General features: G+C 48.8%; 1 protein-coding gene across 1 annotated transcript in view; it reads left to right on the top strand.

Moving 5' to 3' along the window:
• The window catches only part of PPME1 (protein phosphatase methylesterase 1), a 31,574-nt gene extending 21,645 nt beyond the window's left edge, over positions 1 to 9,929 (top strand). Inside the window, exons 11-14 of the mRNA XM_066621847.1 lie at positions 3,994 to 4,038; positions 5,402 to 5,466; positions 6,233 to 6,300; positions 7,186 to 9,929. Of these exons, the coding sequence (XP_066477944.1) occupies positions 3,994 to 4,038; positions 5,402 to 5,466; positions 6,233 to 6,300; positions 7,186 to 7,204 (197 nt within the window). The 3' untranslated portion in view covers positions 7,205 to 9,929. The remainder of the gene's footprint in view (positions 1 to 3,993; positions 4,039 to 5,401; positions 5,467 to 6,232; positions 6,301 to 7,185) is intronic.
• The last annotated feature ends 6,309 nt before the right edge of the window (positions 9,930 to 16,238 follow it).

Raw genomic sequence — 16,238 nt, 5'->3', positions numbered from 1 at the left:
CCACTCAAATCCACAAGGCAACCAGTTCTAAATGATCCTAAAATCTGATTCTGCGTTGTTGACAGATTTTGAAATTACCAAACGCCTTTTGGTCAAAGTGCAAAAATAGAGGAGAGCAAATAGCAGCCACTTAGGAGGTAGTTAAACGCTTACTGCACTTATAAAAGCATTAGTTGGGGGATGTAAGAGGAGCCCTGCTGGATCCGATCAGAGAGTAATCCTAGTTCAGAATTGTGCTTCCATAGTGAACAGTGAGATGTCTTCCCTATGCCATAAGTTGGACATGAAGCAAGCAGCTCCAGCTGTTGGTATTCAGAGGTACACTGCTCCTGAACATGGAGGCTGCATCAGGACTCATAGCCATGATATTGCACGGAGCTTGAAACCAGTTTATGCAGTTGGTAAAATCAAGTGATGCAGCTTATCCAGGACTGTTCCTCCTCAGGCTTTCCTGGCAGGGAGAATGGGGAATTGGAATCCTCCTTAGCATTTCTTGTAAAACTTGCACGTGGAAGATGTGCACTGCAGGGAAAGGGCAGGGCTGAATCCTATTCCTTAATGTGGTGGTTTCCTGAGTGTAGGGGTATATTACATGCAGGGAGGACAAAGAGGTGTGTAAATCTCAGCACTTGCAGATGAATCCACTTTATTCAGCTGACAGTTGTATAAACTGGCTTATATATTCTATTTAGCACATCATCTTCTCTTAAGCTGAAGAGCAGCAGGGGAATTTCTGGGCCCTTCTAATTGCCCTCTTATTTAGTAAGTTGGTAGTTCTGGGTGCTTTCCTCTTCTTCTCACTTCTGTTGCATGCTCTTGCAGAACAGAAAATGGAGACCAAGGGGCTTTTTCTCGTAAACAAAGGGGGGGGGGTTGGATTCTCAGTGAACCCTAAAGCCCTCAAGGCCCCTTGCCCAGTAGTACTGCCACCACCCTATACGTGCCAGTGCCTCAGTCCAGGGACACTGAGACCCCCTAGGCTTAATTCTATCCCTTGCAGGCACTGAGCTCTTTCTCCAATTAAAGCCTCAGTCCTAAAGGTACTAGACCTCAATGAGCACTTGGTACCTTGCTGAACGGCTAGGCAGGATTCTGAACCTTTGTCCCCAACAGACAGTGAAACAACTTAGTAAAAGATATTTTAGTTTATTAAGTACATAAGGTTACACACTCTACAATGAGGCAGCAAATGCTAGAGGCATAAACATCTAGGAAACATATCAGCAATAAAATAATAAAGCTAGCTGGCTATCTAATAAAGCTAACTGGCTATAATATAGATATTAATAAATACCTGTCTCTCACCTGGGTCTGTTACTCTTGTAGATCTCTTAGCTCTAGGCTTCCTATGAGGCCAGGTGTCCATGATGGTCAGTGGAGCTCACATGCGTGCAGGATGTTGCACCCAAAAACTCTGTTAAAGAAAGAACACCCCCCCAGGCACGCATTATTATACTTCTTATGCTAATAGTACTGTGGTGACTTCATACTTATTAGACTGTCCAATCAGAACCTGTGAGGAACAGAACCTTCTTGAAGTTGGCCTGGTTGCTAACCCCTCATAGTTCTTATCCCTCCCAACTGGAGATCCACAGCTGCACTCAGTCACCCTTGATAAGGCTCCTCTCTGTCTGCTAAGGTGCTAAACATTCCAATTGGTTGTAATTCTTGTTATCTGTTCTTCCTGGCCAGCAAAGGAGAGACAACAAATCCTTTTGTTTATTTACTCACATTCCTGCAGCTGGGAACTGCTAGCAACTTGTCAGTTACACTGTCTTAGTTTGGTTCAGGCTTCACCTAGGCCTGGGGTCGGCAACCTGCCATTCTGGAGCCGCAAGCGGCTCTTTCAGCCTTCTTCTGCGACTCCCTGCTGGGCCAAGCCGTGGGGGGGAGGGGCTCACCCCTCCCGTGAAGCAGCCGCTGCTCACCAGCCCGAGCGCACGGGTGCAGCTTCCTCACCTCCTGCGGCTGCGCCCCATAGGAGAGGGTGCTCCTGCCCAAAGAGCCCGCGCCGCCGCTGCACGTTCCCTGCCACCCGAGCTGCAGCGCCAGCTGCCTGCCCGTGTAGGGGAGGGTGCGTAAACGAACCTGACCCCACGGAGCCAAGGCAAAAGCAAGCAATTGAGTGCAGCTGCTCTGTCCTCCTCCCAAGCTTAGAGCACAATCCTGTGTGTCTCCTCAGAAGTAAGTCCCATTGTGCTTACTCCCAGGAAAGTGTGCACAGGATTACAGCCTTCAAGCTCCCTACTCAGCATTCCCCGGTCACTCACTCACACTCTCACTGCTCCATTTCCTTCACTTGGAAATTTGAAAGGGGTTTGGAGACCCCTGCACCAGATGGTATTCTGTATATGTTTGTATACTGTATGTGTAACATACTGTATATGTAGGACCAAAGCATATTTCATGGTTGGGAAGTAATCACTGTTAGTATGCCTTTTATTTTATGCAGTTTTGAACTCTTAGCTTGTTTGTTCAAGAGCACCTTTGTGAACAGTGTTAAGTAGTACTAAGTGGTCTTGTTCAGAGGTAGTATTGTGTGGAAAGGCATTTACAGAAGTACAGAAGTAAATGACAGTAAAGAATGACAGTATCCTTCACAAGCAGTTCACCTGTGCACAATCTAAAACAGTTCTTCTCCAACTGTGGGTCTGGACCTGATTTTTAGTGGGACCTAGAAGAGGGAAGTGTATTATATAACTTTGACCTATAAGAGGGGAGCGCAAACTATATATGCAGTGTATATATACTCCCCTGGGAGTGAGCCCCGTTGACTCTACTGGGGCTGACTTCTGAGTAGACAGGGAGAGGAGCCACTCGCAGGCTGCACTCCTGTCCATGCATCCCTGGGATGAAGCCCCGTTGACTCTACTGGGGCTGACTTACCTTTCCCCCTGTTTTTGCACTGGTATGTATGGAGATCTGCCCCCCCTCCAACTTCCATCTGTTGGCTCTGTGTGCAAGGGGTTTTGCACTGGTCTTGCTGTGATATCTATATAGAGATCTTCCCTCCCCTGCACCTTCTCCCTGTTTTTGCACTGGTCTGTATAGAGATCTGCTCCCCCCCCCCACTTGTATTGGAATCCAGGAAGATCTGGTGAGGAGGTAGATGTGGTGTCAGCAGTGGCCCCTTTAAGGGTAAGCCTGGGCATCCAGCAGAGTGTGCTGCACAGCTGCAGCCACTTGAAGGCAATAGGGGCAATAAGAGTAATAAGAGCACCTGAGGCAGGAAGGGTTTGTGGGTTGTAGAAGGAGTGCAGGTTGACTTTGGAAACTGACCTGGCTTATTGACTTGGATACTCTGACTGATTTGACTGACTTTGGAATCTGACCTTGGACTGTGACTTGGCTTATTGACTTTGGACTCTGCCCTGGATACTCTAACTGTCTTTGTGACTAAGGGACTGCTAGAGACACTGGAGTTTGAAGTGCGGCTGCTGTGCCCAAGACCTGCTGACGATCCAGGGTCTGCTGTAGTGGTGGGAGGCTGCTGGCAGGAGAGAGGACCTCTGCAGGTTGAACAGGGGAGCTACCCTGGAGGTGGGGTCCAGCAGGACTGCAGGGCAGAACCAGGGTCATTTGTTGGGAAAGGGGAGCTAATTTGCTTAAAGTGGGCATAATTCTCCAGGCAGAGAATGGCCTTGGAATCAGGCAAAACACCATAGAGGACCAGGCGTCTGAAAACACAGGACAAGAATGTATGACAAAACTAAATAAAAGCTACAAGAGGGGGCTACTTTATAAAAATGGGACCTATAAGAGCATAAAGGTAAAAAAACAAAACACTATATATGCAGTGTTATCTTCATTTTAGGTGTCAAAAGGGTTTTGTGGCTCCCGAGGTATTTTTTCCTCTGGAAAATGGGTCCAAATGGCTCTTTGAGTGTTTAAGGTTGCCGACCCCTGACCTAGGCCAACCTAGGCCTAACATGTACTTATTCATGACACTTTTCCCTTCTGCTTCACTTCATCCATCCCCATTTCTTTTTTTAGGTGTCGACAGGCTGGATAAAGATCTAACAATTGGTCAGATGCAAGGTAAATGTGTAACATTCTGGGCTGTGATTGAATTATTATTATTATTGTTATTGTTATTATCAGCTCCCCTGAGGGCTGGGGGATAAGAATAGGCCCTCAGTTTCACTGTACTTGTCGTAAGAGGCGACTAAACAGCCACTGGGTAGATGGGACTCGTCCGCCTGGGAAGGCAGCTCATCTGAGAGAAGGAAAACTCTGATCCCCAACCTCCACTGCCTTGTGGCTACATCCAGTTATGGAAAAGGCTTCAGGAGTCAACCTCGAGGCAAAAGCCGGAGCTGGAGTCCCTGAGGCAGTTCATGGCTGAACACAGTCACGTTCTGGCAACTCCTGCGATGCCGCTGGAACCAACCGTATTGGCCTCTGCCTTTCCATTGGACCATTTCAGCGACGTGGAGAGGGGGGATTTGCTGCATAGGAAACAGTCTGTCCTCCATATCTACTTTACCCAGGCTTCGCACACTGGAGAGGACACTCTGTTCCAGAACCACCATTCAGAGCGTGACACCATAGTCTTCCGAGACTGAAGGATGCCAACAGCAGCAGCAATTATTATTATTATTATTATTATTATTATTATTATTATTATTATTCAGTATTTATATACTACTTTCAACAAAAAGTTCACAAAGTGGTTTACAGAGAAAATCAAATAGCTAATGTCTCCCTGTCCCAAAGGGACTCGCAATCTAAAAAGGTATAAAAGAACCCCAGCAGACGGCCACTAGGGAAGACACTGCTGGGGTGGAGAAGGCCAGTTACTCTCCCCTACTAAATAAAAGAGGAGCACCCACTTGAAAAAGTGCCTCTTATGTCTGTGTGCTTTGCTGATATGTCCTTTGTAACGGCCTAGTTCAAAGTGATGATGGCTAGCATTCTGTGTTTTGGGCAAGGGGGTGTGGGTGTCGGTACACATGTGCATGCACTCTACAGCAGTGCAAAAAGTGGCATGATGTGGTGATGAATGCAGAATTCACCCTCCTGAGAAACTTGACTTTCCTTTTTAAAAAGTTTCCAGTCACACCTGCAAACAGTGCCTTGAAGTTCTATTATGTAGCTGGTGAATCTTGGAAGTGAGGACAAGGCTGAACTGAAACTTCACTGGCTGGAAGTGGGGCTTTGAGGTGCATTCTGGAGCTCCTTGCCCCTGTCTGTGACCAGTGAAGTGCATGAAACAAAAAACTATACACATTCCCATGACTTGCACAAATCAAGATTTTGGCTTTCATTGCAGAATTTTAATTTTCAGGGCACAGTTTGTTCGGCCTTGCATGCTATCTACTAGGGATCTCTGAAATGTAGAGCACCCAAAATCTAGAGCCGAGGATTCTGGGAGTCATGCCATCTCCTCTTCCACCCACAGGGAAATTCCAGATGCAGGTTCTTCCCCAGTGTGGCCATGCCGTTCATGAGGATGCTCCAGACAAAGTGAGTGGCGAAACAGCCGTAGCTTCTTGTGCAGCTATTTTAGTGTTCACTGGGCACAAATATATGCTCCACCCACCAAGAACTCATTAACCAGCATTAAGTGCATTCCCACTTTCACCCTGGAGAGAGTCAAAGGAAAGAGGGTGAAGAACATAGGATCTTCCTGCATACCTTTGGAATCACAATAGACAAAAGAAGGGCAGGAAATTCCCAGGGTTGTCTCTGTGTGTGCAAATGGAGCAAATTCTCTTAGTCAATCTTGGAAAACTTGGCAAATAGACTGGGTTCATTTTAAGGCAAACTGGACCCTATTGTACTTCTTCCATTATTTGGAGCAGAATGGGGACCCAGGTACTCCCCTAGAGAACCTCCAAATCTTCCACCTGGTTCACTAGCTTCCTGCTGCAGTGTAAGTGGGAGAGAGAGGGGTTTCCTTTTCCTTTGGCACTCTGGCTTGTGATGGGGAGGCAGGCAGAGAGCACAAGTTCCTCTGGCTCAGATTTAGCATTTGGGCATTGTACTTGCCTCTTATCTGAAGCAAATATTCTGAGCTGTTGGGATGTGTATTTCCGAGAGAGAGCATTACTCTGTGTGTTTGTGTTTTAAAGCTTGTACCCTCAAGGGAAACCCTCACAGCTCACAATGTAGAAAATACAGTAACTGCTTAGTGAGAGCGACAGTGCCGTCTCTGATGCCAGTCTCCCATCTTGGGTTAGGGAGAGGATGTGTCTTAATCTCCGATCACATTTCCTTCTCTTCCTCTCAGGTTGCTGAAGCAGTTGCAACATTCTTGATTCGTCACAGGTTTACCGAACCAATTGGTGGATTCCAATGGTGAGGCTCATTGGGCAATGGGGCTTGTGACCTTCTCCCCCAAGGGTAGGCACCTTGCATGCATCAGGGGCAAGGCCTGCTTAATGGGGTTAGCCACAGAGAGAGGCAGACTTGGGAATGTCAAGTCTTCTTGTCCCCTTGTCAGCCACAGTGCTGTGCTCTCCCCATCCTGCACATCAGCAGCGCACACCCAAAGTGCTGCGTGTCTCTTCTCAACCCAGCTCCACGTGAGACATTTGCTCCTTACTTCTCCATAGTGCCCAAGGCCTCGTTTACCGCCTTGGGCGCTGTGGACCCTGTTTGCAGTCAGCGTTGGACAGACTGCACATTTGCAGACAGGTTGTCATTTATGCTCCACATTTTCAGTCAAGATTGGCTTCCAGAAGCGCTTGCCGTGATCATACCCTTGTAGAGACTGTGGCAGCCTTCAGGCCCCTGGCAAGTGGCAAAGTCCATATTCCAGTTTCTTTGCTTCAAAAGAAGCTGCGGATGGATCGAAGGCCGGCTGCCACCCAAGCAAGCAGCGCTTCCCAGAAGTGTAACTTGAGGAGTGGCGGGACAGTAAATATGGCGGGCGTTGCAACGTGCTATGTAAGTGGCCCCTTGCCATCGGAGCCATTTGGGACAGCGTTGCTGCCCCAAATGGCTTCAGTGGTGAAGGGCCATGTATACAGCATGTTGTGATGGCCGCTGTACTTACTGTCCCGCCATCCCTCTGGCTATGCTTCTGGCCCTTCCATTGTTGTGTATGTTAACTACTGATTGTGTGGAGGAAAATATATGAACCCTGTGAGTGATCAGTGGTTGGCATGGGCAGGGATGTGCTAAACTTCTACTGGGCAAGTGTTGACCAGATCACTCTTTCTCTTCTCTCCCCTCCGGCAGTGTCTTTCCTGCTTGTTAATATCCTGACGTCCTCCAGCACCAACTCCTGTTGTAAATAAAACTACACCAGAGGCCGCTGTGGCGTAGTCTGTCTCCTCCTCATCTAACCACTTCGGTGACGGCTCAGACCATTTAGCGCAAGACGTCCTCTGGGACTCAGTTGATGGCTGGACCTCTCTCTCTCTCTCTCTCTCTCTCTCTCTCTCTCTCTCTCTCTCTGTCCTCCCACCCCAGCCCTTGTCATTGGAAACCACCATGATCATCACCCATTGCCTAGATGGGAACCCTTTTCTGCCACCCTGAGGAAGTCAGCTGAGAATTCCGAGTGGATCTTTGTGAGTTTTCAGATATTCTCCAAGGGGTCCGCTGTGCAGGCCACATCTCTGTTAGGTGCTGCAGAGGAGCTGGGATGCTTTGAAACCTCTGACATGGAAGAATCTGTCAAAGCCTCCCACCCCCACCTTGTGCCATAACTTTCTTTTCTGAAGGCCTTCCTCTCAGAGGGACCCAGTTTTGAACCTTCAGAGTTCAGCTTTTGGAGCCCTTTTGGGATGTTAGGAGAAACCAGAAGGCTTCAGCCTCGCTCCCCACCCCCTTCCTGTAGGCAGAAGAACAAATTTGGTTGACTTTCTCACTCAGCACCACTTGTGACCCACCAAGCCAAACCTGACTACTCGGCCATTTTTCGCAACCTGCCAGATGGTTGTCAACGCTGACTTTTGCAGGCCTACGCAGGCAGCAAAACAGAATGTTTATAGGATCTCTGGTGGGCTGTGTGTGGCTTGATGAGGAAGGAGTTGTGCACGTGTTCTAATGCATGCTGTGGTAATGAGGATGTTGCTAAAAACACTGCAAGTGAGCCAAATAGAAGCTTTTGAGGCTTTCCCAGCCAGCTGTGTCAGAGGCAGTGCTGTAGGGTCCCCAGATGCTTCTTGGCACTCGTGGCTGGCTTCTAGCTGTGTAACTACAGCCAGATGTAGTTCTTTCCACTCAGTAACACACTTGCAGCACCAACACAGACAGGAAATGGGGGAAGCAGTAGAAGAGACACCCTTAAGGGGTGACTGCTGAAACCTGAGGGGGGGAGGGCAGGTGCATCCTCATCCCTGGCTGCTTTACTGTTCAGGGTTTTCCTCTGCTATGACAGAAGAACTTCTGTTTTCTCTTATTCTCTGCTCCTGGCATTTACATCTCTATCAGTCCCAGTTGCTTGGGGTCAGGAGACACTGTGCAATGGGGAAATCCTTTTGGGAGGTTTTTTTTTACATAAGACCCCAATCTCATTCATTTCCCCAATCTCATTCTCCTGAAAATAGGACAAATGCCTCTTGAGCAATTTGCAAAAATAGATTTGATAAAAGTGGATTTGCAGGTGAATTTTGTAGTAGCAGTGCTTAACCAGGAGGTCCATGCCCAAGCCCTGTGAAAATGGGTGGGAGCTGTTCAGGAGCTTTCATATGTCCCCAGGCAGTGGCTGGTCCAGCTGCAGGAGGGTTTATGTTCCCCTTCCTATTCTCAGTGGAGGTCCTGACCTTGTGGTGTTTTATTCTTGTTGCAGGAATTGACATGATTCTTGTAGTAGAACAGTAGGGTAGATGTGAGCATGGGAGACTTCTGGGCCAGGAATCCAATATCTTGTTCACAGACTCTTCCTGAAAAATTTTTGTACATGGGGGTGGGGTAGCCTGCTGTGACCACCCCTTACTTTCCCACCTGCTTTTCATTCATACTCTTCACACAGTTGTGGCCCCTCCAGCCACCTTTGCACTCAGGAAGAAGCCCCTATAGCTCCTTGCCTGCCTTTCCCTTCCTGAGGTTGGGGAGAAGCCCTCCCCTGGCTGCCGCTGCAGAGATAGTGCCTGGTTTTAGAGCTAGTCATTAGACTGTGGTAGGGAGAGGCTAGGCCTCTCTAAGGCCTCTCTCTCTCTATGTTTCTAAGTGCTGGTGTTTCCTCCCACTTGCTTTGCCTGGTGCCCTGAAGTGTGGGGGTGTTTCCTTGAGCTTAGGAGCCCTCCTGAATCAAGGACCCTGCTGTAGCAGAACAACTGACTAATTCCGGGCTGTGGCTGCCTTTGGAGATGCCTCTTCACTTGGCAGCTGTGCCCTTCCATGGGTGGGAGGGGGGCTGTTTTGAGTTTTCTTGTCCTTGGACCTTCACTTGCTTCTGCTGGATTGAAGGACCAGCCCTGAGTTGAGGCCTTGGAGAGATGGTGGGAGTGGAAAAATGCACCCAGCAACACTTTCCTCATTCATGTGATGGTTTCCTTTGAAGCAAGTTTGGTTTGTGCATTGAAAATGAAAGCTTCCCTTTCCTCCCCCTGCCCCGTGTGTGTGGTGAAATCTTGAACTTCTTGAATTCTTCACTTGCCCCCCTTGATGCATTGGTGTAATGGGGAGGGGGAAAGAGAGAGAGAGCCGGGACTGCACAGCGTGAGGCGACAAGCCTCCTTCGTTAGGTCCTCAGTCCACGTGTGACTTGCTGCGTTGGGTCTGGACAACTTGCCTAGATGCACCCCCTAAGCTGGTCTCCAGCATAATGTCCTTCCTCTTCTGCGAAGGGAGCCAGACCTTAAGCTGGTTCCACCAAGGACAGGGACCGCTTTAGTCTTGGCCCCTCTGAAAGCAAAGGACACAACTCCTTTCCACACCCTGTACTGTAGGCTTCTGGAAAAAGATTTTTTTTTTACCCCCTTGCTGATGATGACGACCCTTGTTTTACGAAAATAAATATTTCGCTACCTGCCGTGGTGTGCTTATGTTTTGGGGTTTGGGCTGGTATTGGATGGGGAGGGGGCTTCAGCAGCCCCAGGAACTGCCTGCAAAAGACTTACGGTGTAGTGTACAGTCAGTCCAGTTTTAACACACTTCATTTCATCTTTCCACCATCAGGGCCCCCCTTTGACACCAATAAACCTTACTCTGTGCTCCAAATAGGAAACATTTAAGTATTCACAGTTGTGCCTGCATGCAACAGAATACACTGCAACTGAGTTCTGCTTGGTTTATTTGTAAATACAGAGGAGGAGGTGAGGCAGAATGTAGATGCCTGACCTCTCATCCCTCCAAAGAACATCCCTGTTGCCCAGGGGCTGCCTGTGCCTCCTGCTTACTCTCCTTCCGTTTGTCTCTTAAAGCTGCCAACTGCTGTTTCTTGCTCATATAGGAGACTGAGCTGGGATGCAGTTCAGTTCTGGGTGCCACATCCCAAAAAGGACACAGTGGATCTGGAGAAGGTGCAGAAGAGAGCGACCAAAAAGATAACTGGGCTGGAGCACCTTCTTTATGGGGAAAGGTTACAGCGTTTGGGGCTCTTCAGTCTAGAAAAATAGCTGGTCTAGCTTGTGAGCTCCTTAGGCCAGAGGGACCCCTTGTTTTTACTCCGGGTACAACACTGAGCATGTGCATGCCATTATGTCAACAAGCAATTCTTGGTCTTTGGAACGATTTCATGGAATAGATGAGGCTGAGGCAGGGTCAGCTGGAGACCTCATAAAGTGGCATGCCCCTTCCTTGGTGAGGGGCCGACTTCTGCTCAGCACTCTCCTCCGCTCCACTCCTCCTTTTCTGCTCCCCTTCCTTTTCCAGTTCAAGGAGTGGGGGGAGGAGGAGGAATGGATGCAAGTAGGCGGACAGCGATGGATGCCCCTGACTGATCTGCTGTTGGAGATGACCAGTTGGTTTCACAGATGGGCCAGCACTGGGCAGAAAGAGTGAGGACCAAGGAGCCTGGCAAGGTCGTGGAAAAGAGGAGCAGCATTTCCCCAATGATAGTGGAACAGTTTCCCACAAAACTGACAGGTTTGAGCAGCTACTGCAGCAGAGTTGGCCAGTATGAAGCCGGCATTGTGCATAGAATGGATGCCACTTGAGTTAAGAGCATAAGAACAGCCCCACTGGATCAGGCCATAAGCCCATCTAGTCCAGCTTCCTGTATCTCACAGCGGCCCACCAAATGCCCCAGGGAGCACACCAGATCACAAGAGACCTGCAAGGCTTTCTGGGAATTGTAGTTAAGAACATAAGAACAGCCCCACTGGAGCAGGCCATAGGCCCATCTAGTCCAGCTTCCTGTATCTCACAGCGGCCTGTGCATAATAATAATACAGGCATTTATATACTGCCTTTCTAGGTCCTCAGATTTCTCCTCAGACTTTATTCAAGGCGGTTTACATAGACAGGCTAATTTAAATCCCCGTAGGGATTTTTACAATTGAAAGAAGGCTCTATCTTTCGAGAGCTACAACAATTCAGATGTTTCATTCCGATCTGGCTTCACATTCTGGCCTCCATCCTCCCATGCTCAGAGCAGATGGAATAGCTCGGCTCAGCTGGTCAGCTGCTTCAAGGTCACACGGTGCGGGTGGCCTCGAACTGGCAACCTTCAGATGTTATCTTCAGGCAAACGGAGGCTCAACCCTCTAGACCAGACCTCCTGCATCCATCCTTCCACAAATGTCCACCTGGTGGCAGCATCTTCCTGAACCTTAAGATCAAATTTATTGCACTGTGAGCCTTGCCTGCATTCACTTCTCCCCCTTAGACTCGTGTTTTTATATGTAGTGTGTTTTGTTCTTTATGTACTTTGAAAATTTACCCTTGGGGGCTGGGGATAAGAATAGGCCCTCCATTTGGCTGTACTTGTCGTAAGAGGCGACTAAACAGCCACCGGGTAGATGGGACTCGTCAGCCTGGGAAGGTAGCTCATCTGAGAGAAGGAAAACTCTGATCCCAAACCTCCACTGCCTTGTGGCTACATCCAGTTGTGGAAAAGGCTTCAGGAGTCAACCTCGAGGCAAAATCCGGAGCCGGAGTCCCTGAGGCAGTTCATGGCCGAACACAGTCACGTTCTGGCAACTCCTGCGACGCCGCTGGAACCAACCGTATTGGCCTCTGCCTTTCCATTGGACCATTTCAGCGACGTGGAGGGGGGGGATTTGCTGCATGGGTAACAGCCTATCCTCCATACCTACTTTACCCAGGCTTCGCACACTGGACAGGACACTGTTCCAGAACCATCATTCAGAGCGTGACACCATAGTCTTCAGAGACTGAAGGATGCCAACAATGTTAAGAATATAAGAAAAGCCTAACTGGGTCAGGCCAAAAGCCCCTGTAGTCCTGCCCCCTGTCTGGCCTAATCACTTTGTTAGTGAAGCTTGTGGTTTGCTGAGAAGTAGTTGCAGGCTTTGGCATAGCTAGAGGGGGTGCAAAGCACTAAGTTTTGCAGGGATTCTCACCACATTGTGCAAGTGGCCCCTCCCCTTCAGAGCCTTCCAGGTGGTGGGAGCAAAGCAAAGGTGTTTTGCTCTCATGGCCTCCAAAGAGGGGAGGGAGGGAGGGGCTGCTTGCACAACATGGTGAGGCTCCCTGCAAAACTTAGTGCTTTGCACCCCTTGAGCTACTCCCCTGGTTACAGTAGATTTTTTTCTTCCAATCATTTCAGCTTGAAAATGAAAGGCAGAGCTCCTGTGGGAAGCTGTGTCTGACAGTAGCCATTTTTTTTTAATTTAATGCCCTGAATACAGCATCATTGCAGGGCACTGTGAGGAAAGGATGGACACTGATGCAGAACTGTGGCAGCTGTTTTTCTGGAGCAGTGTAATGTAGGACAATAAAGTCTGCTGGGGCCAGCAGCCACAGCCTGAAAGATCAATTTGTGGTCTCTGGACCAAATCAAGCCTTTTCAGGGCAGGTACCTGCCCTTGATTTTAACCTTGATTCTCTTAATCAAGCTTCTTGAATGCTTGGAAAAAAAGAAACAGTAGACATTCCCTTGCTTTTCAATGAGAACAGGGCACACGACTGCAGTGTAAGTGGCAGAAGTAGAGCATTTGGTGCTCTGCAATGTGAATCCTGGCCAGGATCTGCAAGGCCAGGCTAGCCACGTTTATAAGAACATGTTTTGTTTTGGTATGTGATCTGTTAGAGGATGTAAAGGCTTTAGGCAGACGAGCAGGCAGTCCAAAGAGGGCTTCATTCTTCTAACCTGTGTGTCCCTTTTGCTCAAAAGCAAAAATTGCCGGTCCCCCTGCTCCTTGTGTTTTATATGTGACTGCAGCAGCCCAGGATAGCCTCCAAGCTTCTGCTTCAGCCCCCCTGCTTCTCTTGCCCAACCAGAGAACCTGCTTCTCAACCTGCTTCTCTTGCCCAACCAGCAGTCAGTTCTGGGGGACCAGCTTTCTGCTGCTCGGCTGATTCTCGCCTCGATTCCAATTAACATGCAGCTATTGGAACAAGAGTTCCTGTGTGTCTGTCTGCGTGATGCCCTTGGGGCGGTTTTCACACCCATTCCTATGGAAAATGCCTCTTGTGATGGGAAAGCAGCCAAACCAGCGTCAGTGAGAAGACTGTCCTGTACAGGAGACATCAGTGTCTGCTTGTAGATGAAGCAGGCTCAGTTCCTGATCTCACTCAAACAAATGCCCAACTGCTTGGCTCAGAGGCTCATTTTTCCTAGACGAGGGGCCTCTTTCTAGCCAGCTTGTGAAAAGCAATCCTGTTCCAGGGCCAATAAATTGAAGCACCAAACATTGGGTTACTGGAGAATCGCTTCTAGGCCCAGCCACAGTTTCTAAAAAGACATTTTGTGTTGGTCTTCCTTGGATACCATTTCTGACTGAAAAGCCAGAGCTCAGGCTAAAGTAAAACCGAGCTCCTCTAGGGTGATGCATTCATTTTTAGAATGAATGGGAACCCAACCCAAATGGGCAACATTCAGTGTTGGTTCCATTTCTTCTGAAACTAATGAAATAATGAAGTGGAATAGAGAGTGGGATCCATTTTCAAAATCTCCATTTGATGCCCATTTGTTGTGGGTTGGGGGGCTAACAGAAAACAAGACCATCCTTTTTAGACTGTGGTCTTTACCACCACAACACGCAGTGATCTCCTGGTGAGCACTGCCTTGTGCTCTCATCCTTCCCAGCACACAGCATCATCTTGCAGCACTGTGAAGGAACAAAATAGCATTGCTATGAAAGAAGACGCCACTTGAAAATAGGATTTTTTTTAACAATGCAGAAAATGAGTGGGATTGCATAAATGAAACAATGAAAAATTCAGCACATGCGCTGAATCCCTCTGAACCCGACACTCTTCTCTCTAATCTGCCTTCAGAGCACTTTCTTAACCATAGCAGGCTAATGTCCAAGCTTCTTTGGTACCCCCAGTTCTAGTCACCTGTTTTCACCATCAGAGCTCTGTTCCAGGTGCCCTTTCCCCCCAACTACAGATGAGGCTCTTTGGAGGAGGGTAATTTTCAACCATGCCCCAGTTCCTTGCTGTGGAACAGGTCTTAAAATCATGCAGTCACCTGCAGGAAGAATCCCCCAACCTGGTTGGTGTGTCCTTGGTTGCAGCTGCTCTGCCAGGCAGCCACTTGCAAGCATACAGTAGCTGGACATTAATCGGTGGCTAAATGGCACCTCCATGTTCAGGGACAGTGTATCTGAGGATAACACTAACAAGGGAGGGCCATCACCTTTATTATGAGCTTTTAGAGGCTGCTGTTGGAAACAGATGGGGGGGGCAAGGTGGATTTGGGTTTGATCCTGCAAGGCACTTTGGACTTCTGTGCTTAACATCTGTGCCCCAGACTGTTTGCTGAGGTAACAGTTAGGTGCCAAAAAGTGGCAGCACTGATTGTATTTGTCCTTCAAGAGGCAGCACAGCAGGTATTTGTTCTTCAACCACATGTCTGGATTGTCAAATGTGGGTGAGAGATAGACTGAGAGGGAGAAAGAGCAACATTAAGTTCTGGGTGATTGAATGATGGTGTTTGATTCCCAGATGGGTCGTTTTTGCAAGAAGGTGCAAAATTTCCCGTCCTCAAATATTGACCCTGCTGGCTTCATGCCATGCAGGAGGAGAGCAGAGCGCAGCTCCCTAGGAGAAAGGCAGCCTCCTTTGCCTCTAATGTCCAACCCATCTGAGTTACCACCTTTTGCAGGCCAGAGGCTCTGTGTCTCCAATAGCTCCCTGACAGGCAGAAATCATGATGCTTCTGTCATTGCTGCAGGTCAGTAGGAGGAAACGCTTTGTTGATTGCAGCCTGCTGTGCAGTTAAAGGCACAGGTGGCTCCATCTGGAAAAAGATTGTCACCAAACCACAAGGCCGAACTCAATGGCTGGTAGAATCCATGGCGTAGCTGGAGGGGGTGCAAACACTAAGTTTTGCAGGTGTCTGAATGTGCAGCGCAAGCAACCCCTTCGCTTGCAGCCAGGCATAGGTCTGGCTGCAAGGGAAGGGGTCACTTGCACAGCACATTCAGGTGCCTGCAAAACTTAGTGCTTTGCACCTCCACCAGCTACGCCACTAGGTAGAACCACAAAAAGAGGTGATTTTCCATAGAAAGACAGGACCAACTCCCTGCGACCACCTCTAGCAAATGCACCTTTCCAACTTTCAGATCCCACCCCTGTATTGGAGGCAGTAGCAGGAAAATTCTGATCAAGGCTGCAGGGGGGCGGGGGGAAGCAGAGGTTAGCTATTTGGAATCAATACTTGGCACTGCACCTTTGTGCACCAGTTGCACTCAGTAAGGTCCTCCTTTCTCTAGCAAGCATCTCTACGATGGCACTCCCCTGTGCCTGCCAAGCCTCTGGCAGTATGTAGCTCTTCTTGTTTCTGAGATTTGTCTCCGGGTTTCCCAGCAGTCTCCCAACCTCCCTGTGCTTACCATTTCCATCTCTTGCCTCCTGTGGTTCTGGTCTCCCCAGCCACTCCACAGCATGCAACCCCTCCATTCCTTCGGCTCAGAGCAATGCTTTTCTCCCCTAACCAGACCATGTTTAAACATCCCTCCCAGGACCTGCACTGATTTCAGCGCTTCGTTCCCCATTAAGAGTCAGAGTGCTCAAGATAATTCTGTGAAGTTGCACGGCTGCAAGGGGACTTGCCAACTGCACAAAAATATATAAAATGCCCCAGGCAGAGTATATGCTTAAGGAGCTCACATCTCCCAGGATATCCAGGGGCTCCTTTCTGTCCTCCACAGACCACTGCTTTCCTTTTCCGCACCTGACAGTCCTCAGACTAAATAAACGGCTGCAGA

Source organism: Tiliqua scincoides, chromosome 3 (assembly GCF_035046505.1).
Source record: "Tiliqua scincoides isolate rTilSci1 chromosome 3, rTilSci1.hap2, whole genome shotgun sequence".
NCBI lineage: Eukaryota > Metazoa > Chordata > Lepidosauria > Squamata > Scincidae > Tiliqua > Tiliqua scincoides.
The sequence above is the reverse complement of the archived record's forward strand: the minus strand, read 5'-3'. Positions and strand labels throughout refer to the sequence as shown.